The sequence below is a fragment of the Rhamphochromis longiceps genome, linkage group LG19 (assembly GCF_057381845.1).
Source record: "Rhamphochromis longiceps isolate RC_006_pf linkage group LG19, R_longiceps_female_GT1.1, whole genome shotgun sequence".
Lineage (NCBI taxonomy): Eukaryota > Metazoa > Chordata > Actinopteri > Cichliformes > Cichlidae > Rhamphochromis > Rhamphochromis longiceps.
Genome location: NC_140575.1, coordinates 21,631,627 through 21,654,228, shown reverse-complemented (window position 1 = coordinate 21,654,228; position 22,602 = coordinate 21,631,627). Strand labels below are relative to the sequence as shown.

Genomic DNA, 22,602 nt, shown 5'->3' with positions numbered 1-22,602 from the left:
GCTCGATGATGAAGTCTTTTTTTTCTCACAAAAACTGTTCAAACGTAATTTTGAAAAGTAGTGTAAGGCATGTCTCCTTTCCTGTAAAATGACTGGATGTTAAACAAGGTTAAGCCACTTCATAATTTAGCTCACACGCCCAAAACTAAAGTGTGCTTACAGTGTCAGATGGGGAAATATAGTTTTTCTGCAACGATTACAAAAAAAAGTTACGCAGTACTTAGCGTGTAATTTGAGTCTCCTTCCCTTTGAAATTTAAGGAGCACTTCAAATTATGTATGCACTACTTCTTCTTTCATTCATTACAAAATAGTTAAATTTACTTACATTACAATGATTTCTTTGTTTCTGACCAACAATGTCGTTTTGAAAATCTCCTGTAAAAGCCTGATTTGTTACCCTCTTATTCTAGTGTAGTTAACTTAGTAGCCTATGTGTAGGTAAATATAATTGCTATATAAGTATTCATTTAGAAAATATAATTTATAATAGTATTAGAAAATATAATTTCTTGTAGTATTAGAAATTATGGCCGTATTATAAAATATTACCTCAAAATCATATCATGTATTGAGAACCCTGAGATGCTCAGACCTGTGTTAGGCATCATTTAGAAATAAAATGGGAAAAAGTGTTTGTTTTAGCGTGATTGGAATAACAGCTGCGATTGGCTTCTACTACCTCATTTTTCATAGTTCAAGTTTAGACAACGACTGGAAACAATGAAACGTTGCTTGTAACATATCCTTGATGCGGTAAAAACGTGTGTAATTTCGGCAGAAATTATAATAAAGGTGAGCCTTAAAGATTTGTGTCTCGGTTAATATGAATCATAGATGTAACTAAAGTTGAAGTGACTGTTAGCATTTTTTGTCTTGACTACGAAAAAACGACCAAAAAGGATGGTATGCAGAAAACTTAAGTAAGATAATAACAAGAGTAGTGAGGAAGTTCTGCAGAAGTTATCTTGTGGTGTTTACTAACGTTCACGTGTTGTATAAAGAGTTAAACACCCGATGATTCAAAACAGGAAGCAGACGAGGCTGTGGATGCAATGATAAAAGAAAGTGACGTGAGGTTTCGTACAGCCAGGGGGATTAGCTCAAATGGTAGAGCGCTCGCTTAGCATGCGAGAGGTAGCGGGATCGATGCCCGCATCCTCCAATGTTTTTTTTTTTTTTTTAATTTTGTTATTGAATATTTGTTCTTTCATTTTCATTCATACATTAACTATAAGCAACCGATGACCTCTTAACAAACTGTGTCAAATGATCAGCGAATTACGCGGAGCAGTCGCACGTGTATAGCACTGTTACTGTTAATTCCACAGAAAACCAGAAGATGGCAGCATAGACTCATAAACGATTGATCTCTCCTCTGTCTATATTCATTTAGTTTAAAATGAGCGTGTATTTAGAGCCACGTGTTCAGGTAGGTTTGTGTATTTTTTTTATTATAAGGAGCGAACACGTCAAATGGAGGACCAACATGGCCAAAGTAGTTTAATTAATTAGATTATATACAAAGAAATACAAATATGCTTTATGTATTTTTATTATCTGTGTGATTTTGTTATTGTTGGTATTAATTTGGTATTGATTGTCTGTTCTGTTAAATGAAATGTGAATAAAGTGCTGATTCTTATTCTGAAAGAAAAATGGAAATAAAGACCTGGATCTAAAAATTTGCCCTAAATATGGTAAAAGAATAGAAATAGAAGGCAGAAAGAATTGAAACCATTAATAAATATGAGCATTTACACACATTACAGGATGGATGCAAACAGGCCAGAAGCTTTATAATACAGAATCCTCTCTCAACTGATAATTTTAGAGTTCCTTGGACACGCATTGCATGCTATGGAACACTATTGTGGCGAGATTTTAAACTCTTTTAAAGTGTTTTACAATAAAGATTTTAGATTTTAAAATGTTATAGACTGGAAAGGATCATGCACATGCAGGTCAGTATATGCAGTGAAAGAAAATGCTGAAACTTCGAGGGTTTTCTTGAAAGGGTGAGTTAATCCTCCAGGGAAAGAAGTGCTGACAGATGATGATAATAATGTTTATTGTTGTTTCGTAACTACACAAATTACTGCACACTTTAACAAGCTTTTCATATTACAATAAATCAGAACAAATGTGACAGTCTTGTCTTGGAGAAGCAACAATCACAACACTAAAACTAATGGTAATCATTTCAGCAAATATAACCGTCATTGTGAAACAATGATATTTTACACCACCACACCACAGTAATGGATTAGATTATATGGTATGAGAATAATTTTTGCAAAAGGGGATGATATATAGTATATATGCTTGTAATCAAAACTTTATAATATGTCAAATGTCATTGTATTACTGTGTGACAGGTGGAGGTAGGACCCAATAGCAAAAGGGGAACTACTAGGAATTGGGAACTAAGAAATTAAGAGATAACAACTAGATTACAAGGGAAACAGCACACAAGAAAAGACACAGGGAGAGAGAGAACAACGCAAAAACAAGCAGATGAAGACAGACGACTTAAATACACACAGGATAACGAGAGGATGGGAAACAGGAGGAAACACACTGGAACTAATACAGACTAACATGACAGGGGAAGTGGAACTGAGCACACTGAACACAAGGTGAAATATTTTCAAAATAAAACAGGAAGTACGATAACCACAGAGAAACAGACATGGAAACAAGACTGACTGGGGAGACAGAAAGAGAACACCAAACAAAATGAAGACAAGGCCAAGACTAGAAACTACAAATAGTACACAAACCAGAAAAACAACTAAAAGCAAAACCAGGTGTATACACTAAATCTTTGAATATTAAATAAAGGAGAATCCAGAGAGTCCAAATACAAAAACACTGGATTACAGACTCAGTACCGTGTTTATTTGTTTATTTTTAAACTCCCAGCATCTTCTTCACCATGTATCCTGGCATGTTGTACAGGAAAAGAGCCATGATGGCAAGCAGCAGGAGAACAGTGACAATCTTGATAGTCAGCCACCTGTACTGGTCACAAACCAGGCGTTTCACAGCTTTGAGAGGGATGAGGAACCAGAGGAGGGCAACATCTGGACGGCTGGTGGAGTACAGAGTTATAAACACTGCGTTAGACAAATAACATCAAATAACTGACAAACCAATTTTCTTTCCGAACATCTAGAGGTTGTCACCAATTGGCTTGTACTACATTAAAAATATAAATGAGAAAAAACCAACATATTTGAACCTCATACTCACTGATGACAAAACAACACTGCACTCTTTTTTGTTTTCTATTGAGCACTAAACAAAGAAGGCATTCATATAGAGATGACATAACCCTCTGATAAATGGATTGTCCAGATCTCAGTTTATTCACAAATTTAAAATATCATACACAGATGCAAAGCAAAAAACTGAATTCAAACACAATATACTCACTTTTAAACCAGTACAACATATGAAGGTGACTAATGTTCAGTTATTTTAAAAACAAGCACTAAAAATACAGAAAACACTATTTCAACAAACAAGAAAAACTGCAACAACAACAAAAAAAACCCTCTAATATGATTTGTACACATTAATACACAATATTAGACACACTCAAGTAATAAGTATTATCAGTAGTGTTACTGTGATAGCGCCTGTTTAACAATGCGGTGGTTAGTTTATGATATTGTAAAGCTGAAACCATTCACAACAGAATACAAGGTAAAAACCTCAGCTGTTTCTCTTAAGCTCCCAGCATCTTCTTCACCATGTATCCAGGCATGTTGTATATGAAAAGAGCAAAGATGGCCAGCAGGAGAAGAGCAGTGACAATCTTGATGGTAAGCCACCTGTACTGGTCACAAATCAGGTGTTTCGCAGCTTTGAAGGGGATGAGGAACCAGAGGAGGGCAACATCTGGACGGCTGGTGGAGTACAGAGATGTAAAAAGACGTTAAAGAAGCCAAAGCCATTGTGGCCCACATATATGCAAAATAATCGATTACTTGCATGATGGAAATACCCACATGATATAACAAGCAAATGTTACTGGTTACCTGTTTAACACCATAACTGATTCCATAGGAATTAAGAGTTAAGTAGCAGCCAGGTGATGCTAGTCAAAATGCACTTGGCTAATTGATCATCAGCAAATGTGAGCACCTCTATAAAAGCATTATTTTGGTAGTTTGCTGGTCTGGAGCATTCAGGTGTTTGTTAACGAACTCTCTTTTACAGGAACCAGACTCAGGGAGGAGGGGCCATCTGCAATTCACACTCCAATGAATGAATCAGGAGTAACTTGGGCTTCAGTATCACAAGTATATATTGGCATACAGATTCAACCAGGGAATAAACCACCAACCTTCTACTTAGTCAACATCTTGCTCTACCTCCTGAGCCACCAATAGAAACACTAGAAAATAATTCTTCTACCTTTTCAACATATTGTATTTAGCAGCCTTTTTCTTTCCACTTTTACCATAGTAAAATATACTTAAGCAACTGCTAAAGGTATTAGGTGGGGGTTTTTATTTCAGAAATGAGCTTCTGCTTTTCTGAAGTGACTGCTGACCTCTCTGTTTTATTTTTTCAGGTGCATTATATGTTTAGTACTTATCCATGGATCCACTCATCCATTTTCCTTTGCTTGTCCAGTTTAAGGTTGTGAGCGTTGCTGAAACCAATTTCAGCTGCCACACTCTGAACAGGCTGCCAATCCATCACAAGGCTTAGTTCTTATATCTCAGAAGAAATGAACTTGTTTCATCTGTTGAGGTGGTGCTTTTGATTATCGTTCTTCCAGTGACTATACTTCTTTTTTCTTTTCCATTGTAAAGCATTTTTATTAAAACTCTACTTTAGGAATAAAACTCTATATTGAAAGAAATCCGTGTGTGTGTGTTTTTCTTTGTCCACAAACACATCATCAGGAGCCGAGTAACCAAATTTGTTACATAAGTGCCCCTGCAGATTTTTATCTACACCAGATATTACTGTATGACGCATCACATTGCCTGTTAACCTAGCAATGAGCTAAACTTACGTGTATTAAGCCTGCAACTCCAATCTATCCTTTTATTTTCATGACAATAACATCTCATTTAAATCCATAAAAATTGCATTTTACATGCTTAGCAACCACCTGGCAACCAACTTTTTTCACTATTATTAAGATATTGATTTATGAACAGCATGAACAGGCCAAACAGTACTGTAGCGTGGGTGTGTGAAAGTTAATTTGGTAGATTTCTTAAAGAACATGGTTTTCTGAATCCTTTTCTTAGTGCATGTTGTTTTCTTGGTATAACTTTGTACATTTTAATGTATTGCTTCATTGCTTTTATTTAGTTTAAAAGTGCTGGCTCAATAGAAAAAGTGCACAGGAAGTTTGGAGGAGAGAGTGAGTCATAAGTTCTAAGATTAGTCTGCTGGAACCATGTGCAGAACATCTTAAGCTCCCAGCATTTTCTTCACCATGTAACCGGGCATGCTGTAGAGAAAAAGAGTGAGCACAGCCAGCAGCAGGAGAGCAGTGACAATCCTGATGACCAGCCACTTGTACTGTGTGCAGAACAATTGTTTAATGGTCTCATTAGTGAGTGAGGAACCACAGAAGGCTGGTGTCAGGATGGCTAGAAGGACAGAAATGTGCACGTTCAGTATTACAGATTTTAAGGACTTTGGAGCATTTTACTGTTTTTCTACTACAAACTAAATTAATGCTTTGAAAGTTAGTGGACTCCCTGAAACAACAATAAAGCAGAAAGCAGGATGGGGAAAAATAATTCTAGTTAGAAATAAGGATAAGAAACAGCAACTTACCATGTAAAGAAAGAAGATCCTAGGTCTAAGTCCAGCGTTTGACTGAAGCAAATTCCTTCAACTGTCTTTCCTCAGTTCATGAAATTTCTTAATGCTTTTTATGCAAGTTTAATATTGTTTTTTATGTTTTTTTTAATGACTGTGTAACAGGTGGGTTTTTTTGTTGTTGTTTTTTTTACAACAATTGATTTAACAATTCAATTTACCACTATATCTATTATGTTCTCTGTTTTTCTTTTTTTCCGCTTACCTGTTGAATGATGTTTGTTCGGACTGTCAACCTTTAAACCTGCATGTATCTGTGCATGTAAGGTATGTGTACATGGACACAACATTTAGTATGTGACTGCTTCTGTTTATAGGAGGGGTTTATGTAGAAGCCAAAAGAATATACTGGACCATGCCGCTGAAAAAATTAGATCAAAAGAATGGATGATAGGAAAACATCCTTCATACTTGGGTTTCTCCAGTGGTTCTGGTTCATTTCGTCCTTCACCAACTGGACTTTTCTCTGCCTCCTCTCCTGTCAGAAGGTGCAGCTCTGCTTCCACTTTTCCCTGTAAAGACAAAAAACAGTATGAGTGATGTAGATTCACGCTATTACCTAAAGCAAAGATGTCAAACTCATTTTATAACGTGGGTGAGACCAGTATGAACCAGTGCATACAAAGGTTTAACTACACATTTAATCCTGGAGATATGTTACGAAACAGTGTGCTTTACTGCTTGCATTAGCATTACAAAAATGAGTCATTCCCTATTTAGAACCATAATTTCAGGTGGTGCTTTGGTGTGACTGACCGTAAGCTCAAACTCATCATCTTCATTCCTGGCCACAAAGGGCCACCAGCCTTTGATCCTCTTCTGTTTGAAGATGGAGACCATGGGCATCTCTCCTTCATTTGTCACCATTTCAATGGTACACTGCTTGGGAGTCTTGGCGCCACGTGGGAAACGGTTCAAGTCCAGCTCAATTGCACCTATGAAGACATTTTTTCTACAGTAAATGTCGAATAAGTATGAAGGTTAAGCCATCTTAATGTCATTACGCCTAAATTTACAATGTTGCCTGCTGTGTTAGTGGTGTTTCACAAACAATCTCTTATGAGTAGCGATGTTTTTTAGCTTAATGATTTTTGACAATACCCAGGAAATCATCTGCTGAGAAATGGTCGGCATCCCACACTTGCAGGTTAAGACGAGCAGGGATCTTGTACTCAGTCTCATCCCAAGCAAACATGGACTCTTTTTTTGAGATGACGATCTTCTCCTCTGCCATGAGGTAATCAAACGGGTAGATGAAGCGCCAGTTGAAATTCCCCTCCCCAGTGATGGAGTGATAATGAACATCAGTGTCCTGTTTGTCCTCCTGCTGCCCTTTTAACCAACTGTGAGAAAAGGGGGAGGGTTTGTAAATGTTTCCGTATCGGGAATCTGATTTGACTGATTTCTGCTCATAAACAAGTAAACAAAAAACAAAAGATACATTATTACCCTCGCACAAATATATCACTAGATTTCTCGCCAGTGAAGATGTCATCATCCTCCAGAACGACTTCATCTGTGTTCCAAATTATGACCCTCAGTTCAAACCTGTACAAACGCAAAAACACTAATCAATGATCAATAGTGATTGGTAAAAACCTCAAATTAAACTGCATAATTTATTCAAATACATTAAGATGGTTTTGAACTTTATACTGTGTGTGTTAAAGCTGCAAGATGACTGTTGAAATCATACTTCTTTGGTTTCCTTGGTGAAATGTCAAGTGCAGGACCAGGTGCTGTCATATCTTTAGGGAACATATCCACCCACATCTCAATTCTTCCCTAAAAAAATGTACAGGATGAGATTTTTTTTTCAATATGCAAATAATCTGTAGAAGATAATTCCAACATACAAGCCTTTTTCATCAAAAGTTTTTATATTTAAATAAGTTTACACACTTGCTCAATTCCTGGTTTATCAGGGTGGAGCAGCGGTCTGGTCTCCACGTGTTCTGGGACGAGCTTGCAGCCAGCTCGTGGAATTTCTTCCCAGTGGTTCAGCACAGTAAGGGCAAGGTGTTCATCTGTCTGCTTCTTCAGACCTGACAAACATCATCACAAAAATATATGTATTTTTTAAAGCGAATGCTAGCAAATGAAATTAAGCTTTCCCTTTAAACTGTTTAAGCATTTATCAGACTTGATGCGTGCTCAATCATCAAGGTAAGTAAATGCCAAAAAGTTGATGAACAGAATCAACTTTTTGGCATTTATCAGACCAGTTTGTCAGTAGTACCAGCATGAAAACAAGCACACAACAAGTATTGGAGAGAGTATGTCCCACTACAGCAATATTGCCTTTCTTTAGTAAGTTACTGAGAAAATGAAGTGGAAGAAACAGAAGGTCATTGAATACCATTTTCATCCTCTATCTCTGTTGGCGCCATGAAGACACGATTCTCCACCTTCACTCTTCCTGCAGGACCATAGTGAGGCCCGTCCAGTTTGCCATCCTTACACAGCTTAGCCAGGATGTGGGTGGGTTTCATCGGGTCACGCCACACATTGTAACCATGGCTACAAAAAAGGGTTAAAAAAAACAACATTTTTAAAACTAGAATCAAATGAAAGTAAATGGTGACATTTTAAAACTGTAAAAAACCTACACACACACACACACACACACACACACACACACACACACACACACACACACACACACACACACACACACACACACACACACACACACACACACACAGATATGTTGGGTTTAATATTAAAGGAAGACTTTAACACAAATCAAATTCATCTAGACCAGGACGTCAAACTCATTTTACATCATGGGCCACAGCCCACTTTTATGTTAATTAACCGTGACTTAACTACTTTGGTAAAGTACAACTGGCCACGTGGATGTCTTTATCAGCAGAAAAAGCTGTAAAACGTATGAAAGTAAAAGTACAAAATGTATGCCTCCTTCACATTTTACAAACCCATCCAGTGGCCCAGATTAGGACCCTTTGCCAGGCCAATTCTGGGCCCCGAGCCTTGGCTTGTGACACCCCTGATCCAGACTGATTTGATGTAAGTTGCCCAGTTCTGGAGATGAATTTAATTGCCTTGTTACCCAGTTGGGCTTCTCGAGAAATCATGATGTCTTTGCTCCAAACTTTATCATAAGCAGTTTTAAGTACAACAGGAACTAGGTTTTTCTTGACATCTATGGAGACAGACTAGCAACAGGTTAACTATTAATGGTGGCTGTGAGCTATAATGTTAGCTAGCTGAACGCTTTCATTTGATTGAATTTGTAGTAAAGTTTGTGGTGAAGAGCAGTGCATCTATTGAAAATGAACAAATTAAAGTACTGTTTTTTTTTTGTTTTTGCTTTCATGTTGGCTAATGCTACTTGAGTCAAACAGATTGTGTGATCCTTACATTGCGTAGGCGCGTGTGATACCACACGTGGCTCTGTGTTTGCTGTAGAAACGGTTCTCGAGGTCAATTTTGGTTTCTCCAATGAGATCATCAGTTCCCACCAAGTCCCAGTCATAAATTGACACAGTTAATGTGGAATCCATTGGGAATGTGGCCTCCACATCAAAAGATCTAATAAGAGACAGATTTTAGTTTTAAGGTTTTAATTAAAATTCAGTATATTCACAAAAGATAAAAACTTGTAAGATCGTACAGATAAGGCCATGCTCTAAAATTACTTACTTGCCAAACAGTGGGTTCAGCTGTTTTGAGATGTAGTTCTCTTTGTCTTTTATCTCTGTTTTTCCCAGTTTTATTGCAATGTAGGGGTCGGCTTTACCGTTTATGTCTGCTGGATGCAGATCAGTTGCCTACGAAAAAAAAAGGATAAATTTGAGTATGATAATAATAAGTAAGTCTAGCATTCTCGGCTATGACCGGTAACCAGCCAGTCAGCCTTAAACATTTCCAAATGTGGGTGGGTATTTGAAAGAAACTCTCAAAGGCAAAGTGGCTAAAGTTAACGTATGCAGAGCTCAGAACCATCCACAAGCTAGCACCCTTGGTATGAACCTGACTATGAGCACTCAAAGGAGCTAAAGGACCTCTTCCCAGGATATTGAAATAAATATTCACAGCAGAGCACATAGCTTACCCTGATGACATAGATCCGAACAAGGACGTTAATGGGATCATTGCTAGGAATGTTATTAAACATTCCCATGTTGGAATCAAAGTTCATGTCTCTTGGCATATCATCCGACACTTTGTACATGCACAGCGAACCCTGAATTGACACAGCGATACAAATGAAAGGGCATTCAGAGGAAAATATGAAAGAATTATTTAAAGAGCTTTGACTTTCATCATCAATGAAAAAGAAGAGACAATTTCTTACTTTGAATTTTCCAACAATCCTATCTTCATCTGTCACATTCTGATCATCATCATCACCTGCTTTTCCCCTGTACAGGTTAAAACTGTGCAGCCAGTCCTCAAAGTTACCAAAGTCGCTTTCCAGTTCTTTAGGATACACCTGAACACAGATAAGTGTATATATAAACACATAAATTAGGTTTGGAATGACTTGTTTTCTAAGACCGTGTCTGTATGTCGCAGTCACAACTGTATACCTTCAGCTCATCCAGCTTTGGCTTTTTCTTCTCATAAGGGTCGACTGCCGGTTTCTTCTTATCTTTCTTTCCTTTTCCCTTCTTTGTGCCTTTCACAGGAGAGTCATCAGGTTTGATATCTGAGTACAGGTTAGTGGTGAGGACACAGGGACAGGGAGAAGGAGCAGAGCGCTCGAGACATGAATTCCACATGAAAGTTGCCATTACGGTACAAAGCAAGCATGCCATTGAACTCCTGAAGTATAGAGTTCAGTGAGAATGCTTGGTATTGTGACGCTGTAGGTATTGGCTAATTCTTTATTGTGTGCCATGCTCCATCATCTTTGTGTTTTTAGTCACTGTCTTGTTATTGACAACTTTCATGGCTAGCATATGACAAATATGCATGTACGGGAGAAGAAAACAAGCAATTGTCCTACGAATGGAAATTTGGATTCATGTCAGCATCTACATGGAGGCATTCTTGGGCTATGAAGGCTATGAGGTTCACTACTGCACTGTAGAACAAAACAACAGAGTTAGTGAGCTAATAAAGGATGAATTTTAAACTTAGGCACACGTGTCAAACTATGAACATCACAGATTTTTATTAAAGCACATAAAAACAATATTCAGCAAACACAAAAACATATGGAGATGCAATTAGTGGATTTTAAAACTGATGACAAAAAGAAGAAATTTAAGGTTTCTTTTTTTTTTTTTTTTACCTCCACCATCTGCAATGTCCATGTCATCTTTGTCCTCTGAGTCTGAGAGAGCTGCCTCTTGAGCCTTGAGTGACTGAAAGAGTAAAGCTCTATTTCTTAACTGTCTAGACCAAACAAAACCTCCTACTTATCAGCTATAGTATCAAGGTTAAGATCCATTAAGTCTAAAAAAATGTCTTGAAGAAAAATTCAATCTACAGCACTGTGCAAAAGTCTTTAGCTGCCCTTTATTTTGAAAGGAAATTTGAAAATAGTTGCAATGATTTACTGAAACATGAAAACAAATACAGAAATGTTGTATATAAAGAAAGAACTGTTTGTAAAGATTGAATGAGCTTGAAAGTTAATACGATCACCTTTGTTCTTCAACACAGCCAAAGCTCTCTTAGGCAAGATTTCTTGTTATTTCTTTAAATCATTTTCAGGAATAGTTCTCCTGGATTTATGAAGGACATTCAAAGCTCTTCTCTGGATGTTGACTGCCTTTTGTTCCATTCTTTGCAAAGATTATCCCACAATGCATCAGTAATGTTGAGGTCCGGGAAGGCCAGTCCATGACTGATAGTGTCTCAGTGTTGTACCTCTCTCCCGATCTCCTTGATCCATACTGACAATGATTTGATCCAAAAGCTTCAAATTAGAATTCATAACCCTATTAGACATATTATTACTGATTTTCAGCTCAGGTCTTGTGTTATTTGGCACACCGCAGCCTTTTCTCCCTGTTTCTCTTCCTTAAGAATGGCTTCTTGACAGCCATCCTTCCACCGAGAGCATTTCTGATGAGGCTTGAATGAGCAGTAGATAGATAGACCTAAGGAGATGCATCTCGCAGATTCTGTGTGATTTCTTGCTGGCCTTTTTTCCTAGTTCTTAATGATATGACGATAGTCTTTAGGCCTGCTGCTTTTGATTTTGTCCTCCACTTTTACCAGTTTCTTTAATTTTTTAAAGGACACATTGCACATAATGGCGATATATGCAAAGTTTTTGGCTAATAACTCTTTGGGAAACGCCTTTTTCGTTCAAAACACTTGTTCATCCCTCGTTCCACCCTAGGTCTTTTTATGTTATATAGGTCATTGATACCAAATAAAGAAAAAGCAGTTTCTCGGAAAATGGTCACATAGAAGAACTGGACTCTAAATAAGTGAAAAAGCAGCCAATATCCAAAGAAAAACTCTGAAAGTCCCACAGAAATCCTGGAGCACTATTGCTCAAGAACACTTTAAAAAAAATTTAAAAGACAGGCAGTAAGCAAAACATAAAGAAATGAGACACAACTCAAAACTTTCGTGTAGTACTGCATCATCATACTTTGCAACATTGTTAACATTATATAATCAGTCAAAAGAAGGCTTGTTACCTCTGTCAAAGTTTCAATGGAAGCGAAATATTTGGACCACCAGTCCAGCATGCTCTCGTCAAGTTCCTCCTCCTCCATCTCATCACCCTTCTTCCTCTTCTTTTTCTTCCCTTTGCCATCCTTGTCATCATCCTTTGTATAAAAGTAACACAGATCTTTTGATTAAGGCTTTGAGACATCTTGATTCACCGTGAAATAAAATAATGCAGTTTGATTTATAAATCAAGCAAGTACAGATCTCTACTTACCTCAACTTTGACCACAGCATCAGAGCCCTACAAAGGAACACCAGATTGTGTTTACTTTGTATTTTTTATCTCTATAATTTTCAAATTTTCAAAAGTTACACTTACACAGTCAAGTTTGACAACAGTTTCCACTTTCTTAAAAGAAGGCTCAGAATCCATGCTGACAACAATAATTTCCTCTGAAAGAAAAAAAAAATCATCATCACAAACTGTCAGACAATACTGTGTGGCGCAAACATATATTCTACTTTTCTGTTATTTGATACCTGTAGTGGACCAGTTGTTGGCTTGCTTGTCAGCTCCCCTGTAGATGAACTTCCGCAGAGTGGTGACAGCATGAGAGCCAACCAAAGTGTAGCGGCCAAAAGCTCTACAGTCCACTACTCGGATGTTCAGCGGCGGGTGAAGCAACTCATTTTCAGGCAAGTCCTGACACACAAAATCCAGAGTGAGTTCTTGCAGAGCAGGTGTGGTGGCTGACATGAGTCAACCCAAGCTTCAGTTCTATGTTTGAACGCAAATGCATAACGGAAAAATATATCAATAGTGCCAGTACGGTACCACTTCAAACCACTTGACAAGAGTGCTGAAGTTGGGGTTTTTCCTGTAGTTGGAGATGAGGGCAGACTGAACTCCCTTTCCAGCACATTCAATGTCCACACGAGGCCGGTCCACCTGGGCGAGATTCACCCTCTTCAGGTCCCTCAAGCCCCAGAACAAAACCTAAAGAAAAGAAAGGTTAGCTGACATTACAGATGTTTTACTTTCTTTCAGTGAATGTCCGTCAGTTAACAGTCAAAGCTATTCTGAAGTCTTTACTTCAATCCTGTACTTGCTGAGCACTGGTCTGATCCCCAGTGGTACTGGGAGGATTGGGCCACGGTCTATATCTGTAGGACCATCTATGGGAGGTAGGTCAGCTTTTCCATTGGGGCCAATCTAAAGGACGATATAAAGAACTATGAAGCAAATGAAGTGATGGAAGCATAAGCTCACGGGTTGATGTTGTCTGTACTTTGGAAAGCTAACCTGCAGCAGTTCAAAGGCTGCCAGCATTTCTCCAGCAGTGCAGTTTCCACGGTAGATCTGATAGTACTCCAGTTGGGGAGGAAAACGTGGGGGACCGTAGTGCTCATCAGCCATTTTGACCACAGGCTTAGCAAAGGTTCTGCCCATGAAGTCAGCTTTACCCTGAAAGCAAAGGACCAGACGCAGTGAAAAATCTGATTATTTTAAAAAATGCTCTTCTTGGCTTACCGTATTAGTGTTTATATTACAATGAGTGCATTTAAAAAAAGCAATTAGAGAGCTGATTGTGAAGTAAGTAGTCCCATTAGCAGGAAGAAACATGGCTCAAGGTGCACATGTTTCACACTAGATAAAAAGGACTGAAGATAAAAGACAAAGTAAACAATGAAAGATCCCTAAAATAACCAGTGAACTGCAAAACAGATATGCATTTATGCACATTCAGAAAATGAGTGAATATCTAATCATTGTTTCTAAAAAAAAAGAAAAAAAAGAACAAAAGCAACTTAATCTTTCTTGCAGTTAGTGGTTATAAAAAAGTCAAAAATCCTGTTGGTCACATACAAAAGCACAAGTTTTACTTAAAGGAATGCAACAGGGATAAGTTAATCACGAGGGTCCATCAGGTCCTTATTCCTCTTGCATGCCTTTCAAAGGAATCTACTCTGCACACATGACAGTGCTGCTACAGTACATCAAGCCAATCCACACTCTACTTATCCAAAGGGTCATCCAAAACAATGGTGTTTTTGTCAGGAGATAATATAAAATAGTCAGTCAGCAAACAAATTCCTTCAGATATAATTCATGTCAGGTTGCTATGGAGACAAAGACAAACTCAATGAAATCAACCCACAACCATTTATGCAAAAAAAATTTAATCATAAAAATAAAAATATTGCGGGTATACCGCATGCTACTTTTAGTCTCTCGTGACTAGGTTAGTCATACATTTCAACATATAAAGATGAAGGATCATGGTAAGACTGCTGTCGAGGTTTTGCCCACATTATTATAAACAGAGAGGCCTCTGTATATCAAAATAACCCTTACCACTGTGTCTTGATCATAGAGCTCAATGACAATAATAGGAGGGTCATCTCTCAGTTCACTGGCCTCCCCAAACAACTCCACATTCTCAAAAACCAACAGCTGGTCCCACGTGGGGCAGAGGGTCTCAGCCAGCACCTGCAAGAAGACAAAACGTTTAAAGTGATCGAGGACAGGTTTTCAAGTACATAAAATTTCATGCTAACAGGTGATCTCATTAAAACAACTTTTGATCTTGCCCACCTCAGTGACTTGGCTTTGCGATGAGAAGAAAACTCTTGCAAATGGATCGGACAGACCTGTGCTGTCAGCGGCGAACAGGCTGCGAGCCTGGTACATGTGGACCCTCAGCTGGAAGATTTGTTTCACTACAGAGAAGTAAAGTCTCATAAGTGACTATAGAAGTATATAACAGTATATGTAATTCTTGCCTACGTTAGATTTAGAGATATACTTTTTCTTTTTTTGCCATGCACTCCATATAAAACACAGGTTGCAGCTTCCAGGTGTAAAAAAAGAAGCCAAGTAGCAAATCCCTCTAATGACCAGCAGGAGGTGCTGTTATGGTTTGGAAATTATGTGTGATTGTTCGTTACTATTAAGGTTCAGAAAGACAATAAAGGCCACCTTAAAGAAATGAAAACTTTGTGATTGATGAGTTTCTATTGAATGGGTGATTAATGTCAGTCACAGCCACCTCTCACTCATAAAGACCAGTTTTACACCAAGATACAAATCTCTCTAAGGCTTCATGACAAGACCTCACTATCCAGTGGGTGACAGCATAGTGACTATGACAATCTAAACAGAGTCTATTTTGTGAGCATAGCATGTCCACCCACCTGCAGCCAATCAGAAGAAAGCTGGCTTAAAGCGAGGAAGGCCATAAAAAGAGTAAATATAACTATATGGTAAAGGATAATTTTGAACTGAGATTCTCACAAAGCTAATCTAGTAAAGTTGAAGAATAAATTTACACAGCTGTGAATGGGTATAATTTGTCCCTTTAGCCACAGTGTGAATGGTAGATATTTGTTATGAGAAAAGCTGGTGTAAGGTGAGCTGCAAAATGGCCTTACTCATGTAGGTGAGGCTGATGGGTGGTGAGGCTGGCAAGCCGGGTCCTCTGGACAACTTATTTTCCTCAAATCCATTAGGTAAGCCACTCAGGTAGTCTTTGCGCTGCCTGCTCAGACCCAGCCACAGATAAATCTCTATCTTGGATTGCACTGTCCACCCAGCTGGTCCAAAGCCCTTTTTACCAGGAATCTTTACAAGAGGAAAATACAAAACACTTTAGCTGCTGAAGAACACAGAATACAGATAAGGAAAAGTTTCATTATAGACTGGGAGTTTGTATCAGAATAGATTAGGTACTCGCCCTGAGAAAGATTGTTTTGACTTTCCCACAGTCTTTTCCCTTCTCCTCGTATATGCTGGAATAAAGGATGTCCTTAGAGGGGACACGTGCATAAGCAATACGCTTTCCATTGCTTATCATCCATATGAAAACATCTGGAATGCTGTGTTGAGGCTGCAATAAGAATGAGTCCTCATTTAAATATGTTACTGAATAACCACTATAGAACATACAAATGCACCAAAAAAGATTATTTGTAAATAAAGACATAGACATAGATCTCACTTCCTCAGCCAGAAAGCGCAGCTTCGACAGGAAGTTCTGAGCCAGCTTCAGCTTATCTCTCACTGTGCTTTTTTTCACCTGTGACCTCATGGTCTTAGCTTGCTGACCAATGGCCTCCTAAAAGGAGGAAGAGGTTCAGCAGTTAGCACAGTACAAATATAATCAATAGGTGGGAACAATAAAGATTACTCTTTTGAGTTTACGTACCACTTCCGACAAGCACAGCTTCAGTCTCTCCTTGTCAAGTTTGGTTCTGCCCGACTGACTCTGGTCCTTGTTTGCCAATGAAAGAAACTGACTGAAAGAGTTAAGGTTTGGTGAGTGCAAATGTTTACAATCATTAAAAACACTTCATGTGCAGCTTAGGTTTGTAACCACGGACCTGCATCCTTGGCTGAGTTCCTCAAGAACACCTCTAAGCCTGCGCTCGGGATAGGCCTTCTCTGTTTTAATGATCTCTTGCACATCATTCAGCCCATCCTCCTATGAAAGCAACATAACGATAATGATTTAAATTATGTTAGCGTTGACTTAGACAAACTTAGCTTTAAGTTAATGCATGACTTGCCAGTTTATCAGCAATGTTGTCAATGATGTTGGCATTATACAGCCTCCTTCTCTGGTCTTGCCACCAGCTCTTGATGTAAATGCACGGCTTCCTCTCAAAATATGGCAGATGGAAATAATTTCTGTGGATTAAAATTAGAGCGTATCTAACATGTTGTTTTTTAAAATACCTAAATCAATACTTCTAAACTGTTTTTACAATCTTTTAAATCAAAGCAAGAACTAAAAACTTTTGTATTGTATGTGATATTATTGCTCTGACCGGTCTGTGATGACAGGTTTCATGGGTGGGGTTGTTGCCACTGACTGCAGGTCTCCATCGTCGTCCATCTCCTCTTCACTGGAATTGTTGATCAGTTCAGTTTCCTCTTCATCTCCATCACCCTTCTTCCCCTTTGTTTTTGGTTTGACAACTCCATCGTTCTCATTTCCATAATAACCTGGCAACAACCATGATGTTAACAGTTAAACCATAAAAGATGCGGTACTTACTACAATAATAGTATATATATGATTCTATATTTTTAAAAAACTACAGCAACACAGCTATTATTCTAATATAGTAAAGGATAAAACAGTGTAAAGATATTTAATAAAGGTCATTAGGCATGCTAATTTCTCAAAAGAAAGTCTGCTAAACACTAAAACTGACAACGAGGTGATGGAAAGTACCTATGGTGACCTCAAAGTGTATGGGCTTATCACCAATCTTTCTATCAACCATTGTGGCCTCCAGGAAGGAACTGAAGAGGAAAAATTCCTCAACCTTTCCAGTGGCGGTCTGTGAAATCAAAAAATGGACAAGTATAATCATCTGTTTAAGAATAAAGACTTATATAAAGGTGGCATCAATGTAAAACAAAAAAAAAAGGTTAAAGCACTGTAATTCATTACATATTGACAACAATCAATTTATCCCATATTATGAGGGATACCACTGAGTTTAGCCACATTGATGCAAACAGCTATTAATAATACACCAGGTACTATTAATAATTCACAGTAATTGCAGGCACATAACCCATCAGTAGGAGAAACAGTTGGCTCCATCTGCATGACTGCCCATCCAGTCAGGCATTCACCTCTGAGATGTTGGGTATTCCCTCCATCTGCACGTCCGTGGAGCTGGTAATTTCAGGGGAGGAGGTGTCCAGGAGCTCCATGCCAAGGCTGATGAGCAGACGGGCTCTGAAGGACACGCCCTCTCCAAGTCCATCATTTAACTCCTGGTATTCGTCCATCAGGGTGTAGGTACGAGTGGAGCCATACATGTTCACCCAAGCAGGCCCAAGAGTCGGAAGGAAGCCTGAAAAACAAAGAGAAAAGGGGATTTTAATCTAATAATTTGCAAGAGCAAAACTAACTGACATGTCAAAAGAAAATCTTCTGCAGTTAATTTGTGGAGAAGATATTTCTTCAAACATTTAAAGTTGCATCACCTTTGTCCCCATCGTTAGAAATCTTGCGCAGGTCTAAGAAGTGCGTTCCTATCGCAACATCATTCACTTTATCCGAATCTCGGAGCTGGATCTTTATACGTTTGCAGAGTGGTGGAAACATCTCAGTGAAAACAATTTGCTCGTTCCAGATAGGCTCATAGCAGCTCTTCTGAACTGATGTTTTCCCCTGTAGCAATCACACATTGTAAACTTATGTTATGTCAGTGAGATTTAGATTTTGAGCTGGATGAGAAAAAAAAAATGCTACATAGGGGAACGAACGCATGGCAGCTTTGTTAGCACTCACCTTCTGCCCAGCAAACTGTACTTGGACATAAGGATCAACCAGGTCCTTATTTTCTCCTATGAAGGCCTTTTTCACATTCGCCATGATGCTGGTGTTCATTCTGGGGAGCCCCTCAGCTCTGTAGATCTTCAAGTAATAACGAGCCCATTGCCTCTCTGCAGGCACCCCCTCAGGTAATAAGAGATTCCTGAAATAGAGAGTTAATATATTTTCTTCACTAGTTTCAAATGTTAAAAAAAAAGAATACATCTGTGTTTTATTTACCCATCTATGTCATCTTCTTCAGATTCATTTGCCTTGTGTGGAGTTTTTATAGTGTCCCCTTTAGCCACAACTGCCATATCACATTTAACGTAGCCCTTACAGCCAGCTGTGATGTCATCAGGGTCAGACAAGAGAGCCCATTTGTGGTAAAACTGATGATCTACAAGTCAAGGGAGACATATTTATTAATGCATTTGTATCATTAACGTAGTGATATTTTTAAAAAGCTGATCTCGATTAATTCTTTACCAGGCTGGGAGTAGATTGTGCCTACATCCATTTTAAAACTTCCAACCAGGGTCCCACTACGTAGAAGATTTTTGGAGTGCACTACCTATAGTTTGGTTTAGGGAAGTAAACAACACAGGGTTTAGTGCGCTTGTGAAAAGGAACTGCTATCAGTGACTTTTACGTTTAACTATAAGGAACGGGACGACTCACAGACACTTTCAGGATTTTGTCAAACATAACATCTGGAGGGACGTGGAAGTCGAACACAAAATACTGGAGATTAAAAGAGTTTTAATGACAATGATGCACAGTTGCCCTTTTAATAAACTTTAATAAAGTATTATACATGATGTAATGACAGACTCACTTCGTTGTAATATGGGCAGTTGGTTGATTCCTTCATTGAGGTGTACTTTTTATCTTCTCCGATTTCCACGCAAACCATTGGATCCATGTTCAAGCCCACCAGCTGTCTGGCTTCAATCACTGTCACACTGACCTGGAATTAAATAATCAAATGTTTGTCTGCTATTGTTTAAGAAGCACTACATTAAATATAAAAACATAAATACACTCAATAACAACTTTCCCTTGCCTGATAGTCTACTGGTCTTCCAGAGCTGGGCTCCATCTTGATGTCTGGCTTTGACCTGCATCGCAATGTGAACGTGGTTAATGTAGAGTGAGACAGACGCAAATAAATGATCTTCATTGTCATTATACAATGTATAATTAAAATAAAAATAATAAATAATTAGAATTAATACAAATAGGTAAGTAACTAAAGATAAAAAATAAACACAGCAGCATTGTACACAACTTAGCTAGCGTAAAGTGTTTATAGTCAAGTGTGTAGTGAGGTGGAAACTTCAGTAGTGGAAGCAAATGCTAGGATAAACTGTTCCTCAGTCCACTCGTTCTCATTTTTATTGTTCTGAATGGTTTTGCAGGTTGGCAGCAGTTTGAACAGTTTGAACAGAGATCCAGGGTGTGTATCTCTGTTGCTGTTCATGCACTACAGAACTCTTGCCTCTTATTAGACACGTTGGTGGTGACAGCTGTGACTGAGGCCAGTGAGATGGTGTCAGGGTCCACGCCTCCTCCCATGAACATGCCCTGGCGATCCAGGTCCTCTGTCTCCAAAATTGCTGGCTCATCTGTAGATCAAATAAAAGACACAGAGTGAGGAAAACGTGTTATTTTAGTAGCAGCGTTAATTCCAAGAATGTCATTACAAGAGAAGACCCCAAAATACCTTCAGCCTCTCCCAGCAGAGACAAAAGAGAATACAGCAGGTAGCCTGACTGCTGTGACAGTGGCAGTCCAGTATTTACTTCAGGAAATAAAGCCAAAATACTACCCTTCCCAGATTGATACCAATTCCTTACACCATTAATAGTAGCGACATTATACTAGTTGTTTTCACCAAGAGGACACAGAGAGATGAAACCATAGAACATAATTTGAAACCCATCCTGCTGACCTTTTGATATGATACATCTACCAATTAGAAGCAACAGTGCAGGATTAATTATCTAATATCCAAATAGCTATTAGGCTATTGAAATGTTAACAAGATTGGCATATAAAAGCTGATATTTTGTATTTTATATTCAGGATACTAATACATTTTGAGTGGTTGCTGGGTTTTGAGTTATTTTGACCTAATCATCCATGATGGCCAATACCTCCATTTCTGTCCTCCTTTTGTCCACGGTTCTTACTGCGCTTCATGGTTCACGACAATCATCGAGTGCTCTGTGAAAAAAATAAAACAATAAAAATTTCATAACAATTTTGTACTTTTCTTTTTATCAATATGAGTGAACTAATGGTCTGTGCGTTTTTTGTTTTTTTGTTTTTTGTATATTTTCTGTGCATGTTCTGTTGCCAGAAACAGCAACCAAACCCATTCTTCAGTAACACACCTGCAAAACCACAGCAGAATAAACCATGGCACTTTACTATTGGCCTGTGCTGCAGATAGAGGCTAAATTATTAGGACTGTTTAAATTAAATGCTAAAACAAACAGCAAACAAAAAGCAAGTGTAAGGACAGAACACAGCACAGAAGGTGTGTAAGAAGAAGGGTGTCACCATACTACCACACCCCGGATTACCCTTTAAAAGGGCCTTTTCAATTATTTAGATTGGCTGACCTTAATACATGAATTGGAGGGGATACATTTCACATGCATTGTGAAAAATAATACACTTAAAATAATTAATTTTGGAAGTGGCACACTGTGGGGCAGGTGCCAGGATAAACGAAAACGTAAGGACATGATTAACAGCTTGGACAATGGAAAATTCAATTTTCCCCTCATTTATCCGAGATTTAAAAAAATATACGGAAAATTGGATTTCTGTGGTGTCAATTAACTAGCATGTGTCACCTTTTCTAGCTGTTTTGAATTTTGCTTTTTTATATTTTCAGTTTTCACTAATATCCAAAAACAAAGCAATATATTACAACACTTTCTGTTGAATGTATAAAACAAGCATCAATGCTTCAAACTGCTCAAACCAATACCAACTTAAGCACTCTTATGAGATGCACACTTAGAAAATTTAGAATAACTAAAAGAATGAATATTTTTGCAGCTCTGAAACATAACTTTTTTTTAACTCAACTGAATCTAATCTACCAAGCCACGAAAGGGTTCCTCATCAAAGAAACAGTCTTTCAAGTATATTGCAAAAACACTGAGGCCTAATTGCCAAAGTTATTTGCACAGTACAGCTGATCTTTCACTTAACTTGGTGTTGCTAAGGACTTCAAATAATCTGATCATACATACCATACAGAAGGAATGATTCCCCTGTGTCCTTCCTCTAAGCAGGCTGTTATTTTTTCCTCTTTTTTTCCCTCTGGAAATGGCAGAAACACTACGTAAACATTTTAGACATTTGCGCAGCACAAAGAATAAGGCTACAAAGTAAAGTTGCGCAGAAAAGAATTTGGTTTGTCTAAGTCTAAAGTTGGGCAGGAGTGATGTGATACACCAATGAATAGTGCATGAGTGTTGAACCCGAGACTGGTAACTATAACTAGGGACCGCTGAGAGACGTCACTGTCTGCCAATCCACACAAGCTCTGTCTGCTACAAAGGATATATGTATTAAGCTTCTTTTTTTAAATATATATATAAATATATCTAAAATATTTCAAATGAACGAGATAGTTCATGATCATTCTATTGTAGTGAATCTTCCTAACATAGCCTGCAAAGCTTCAATACCACTACTGGAAAGTATGTTTTAAGTACAATTTAGAAAGTATGTTGCACTAAATAATAATCAAGTTTGCTACAATGTGAAGATAAAGACAATTC

The 22,602-nt window shown here is 38.2% G+C and overlaps 1 protein-coding gene and 1 non-coding gene across 2 annotated transcripts; one reads left to right on the top strand and one right to left on the bottom strand.

The window, feature by feature from the left end:
- The first annotated feature begins 1,091 nt into the window (after positions 1-1,091).
- Positions 1,092-1,164, top strand: trnaa-agc (transfer RNA alanine (anticodon AGC)). Its single transcript has one exon. It is a non-coding gene; the product is annotated as a tRNA-Ala (tRNA).
- A 2,197-nt stretch (positions 1,165-3,361) lies between these two features.
- On the bottom strand, positions 3,362-22,246 carry LOC146646690 (otoferlin-like). Its single transcript, XM_085391706.1, has 42 exons — positions 22,069-22,246; positions 20,956-21,025; positions 20,298-20,424; positions 19,863-19,917; positions 19,635-19,766; positions 19,478-19,540; positions 19,286-19,370; positions 19,037-19,196; positions 18,773-18,959; positions 18,466-18,652; positions 18,109-18,332; positions 17,699-17,807; positions 17,289-17,466; positions 17,028-17,148; positions 16,842-16,942; positions 16,667-16,757; positions 16,460-16,576; positions 16,196-16,348; positions 15,894-16,083; positions 15,058-15,182; positions 14,818-14,952; positions 13,765-13,926; positions 13,555-13,674; positions 13,297-13,458; positions 13,002-13,164; positions 12,841-12,914; positions 12,736-12,762; positions 12,488-12,619; positions 11,122-11,194; positions 10,415-10,533; positions 10,180-10,317; positions 9,937-10,068; positions 9,525-9,652; positions 9,243-9,413; positions 8,218-8,378; positions 7,761-7,903; positions 7,555-7,643; positions 7,308-7,406; positions 6,960-7,201; positions 6,615-6,793; positions 6,270-6,370; positions 3,362-3,913 (listed from the first exon to the last, which is right to left on the bottom strand). Exons 2-42 carry the CDS (start codon positions 20,999-21,001, stop codon positions 3,733-3,735), a joined length of 5,382 nt encoding a protein of 1,793 aa, XP_085247832.1. The 5' UTR covers positions 21,002-21,025; positions 22,069-22,246; the 3' UTR covers positions 3,362-3,732.
- Positions 22,247-22,602: the final 356 nt, after the last annotated feature.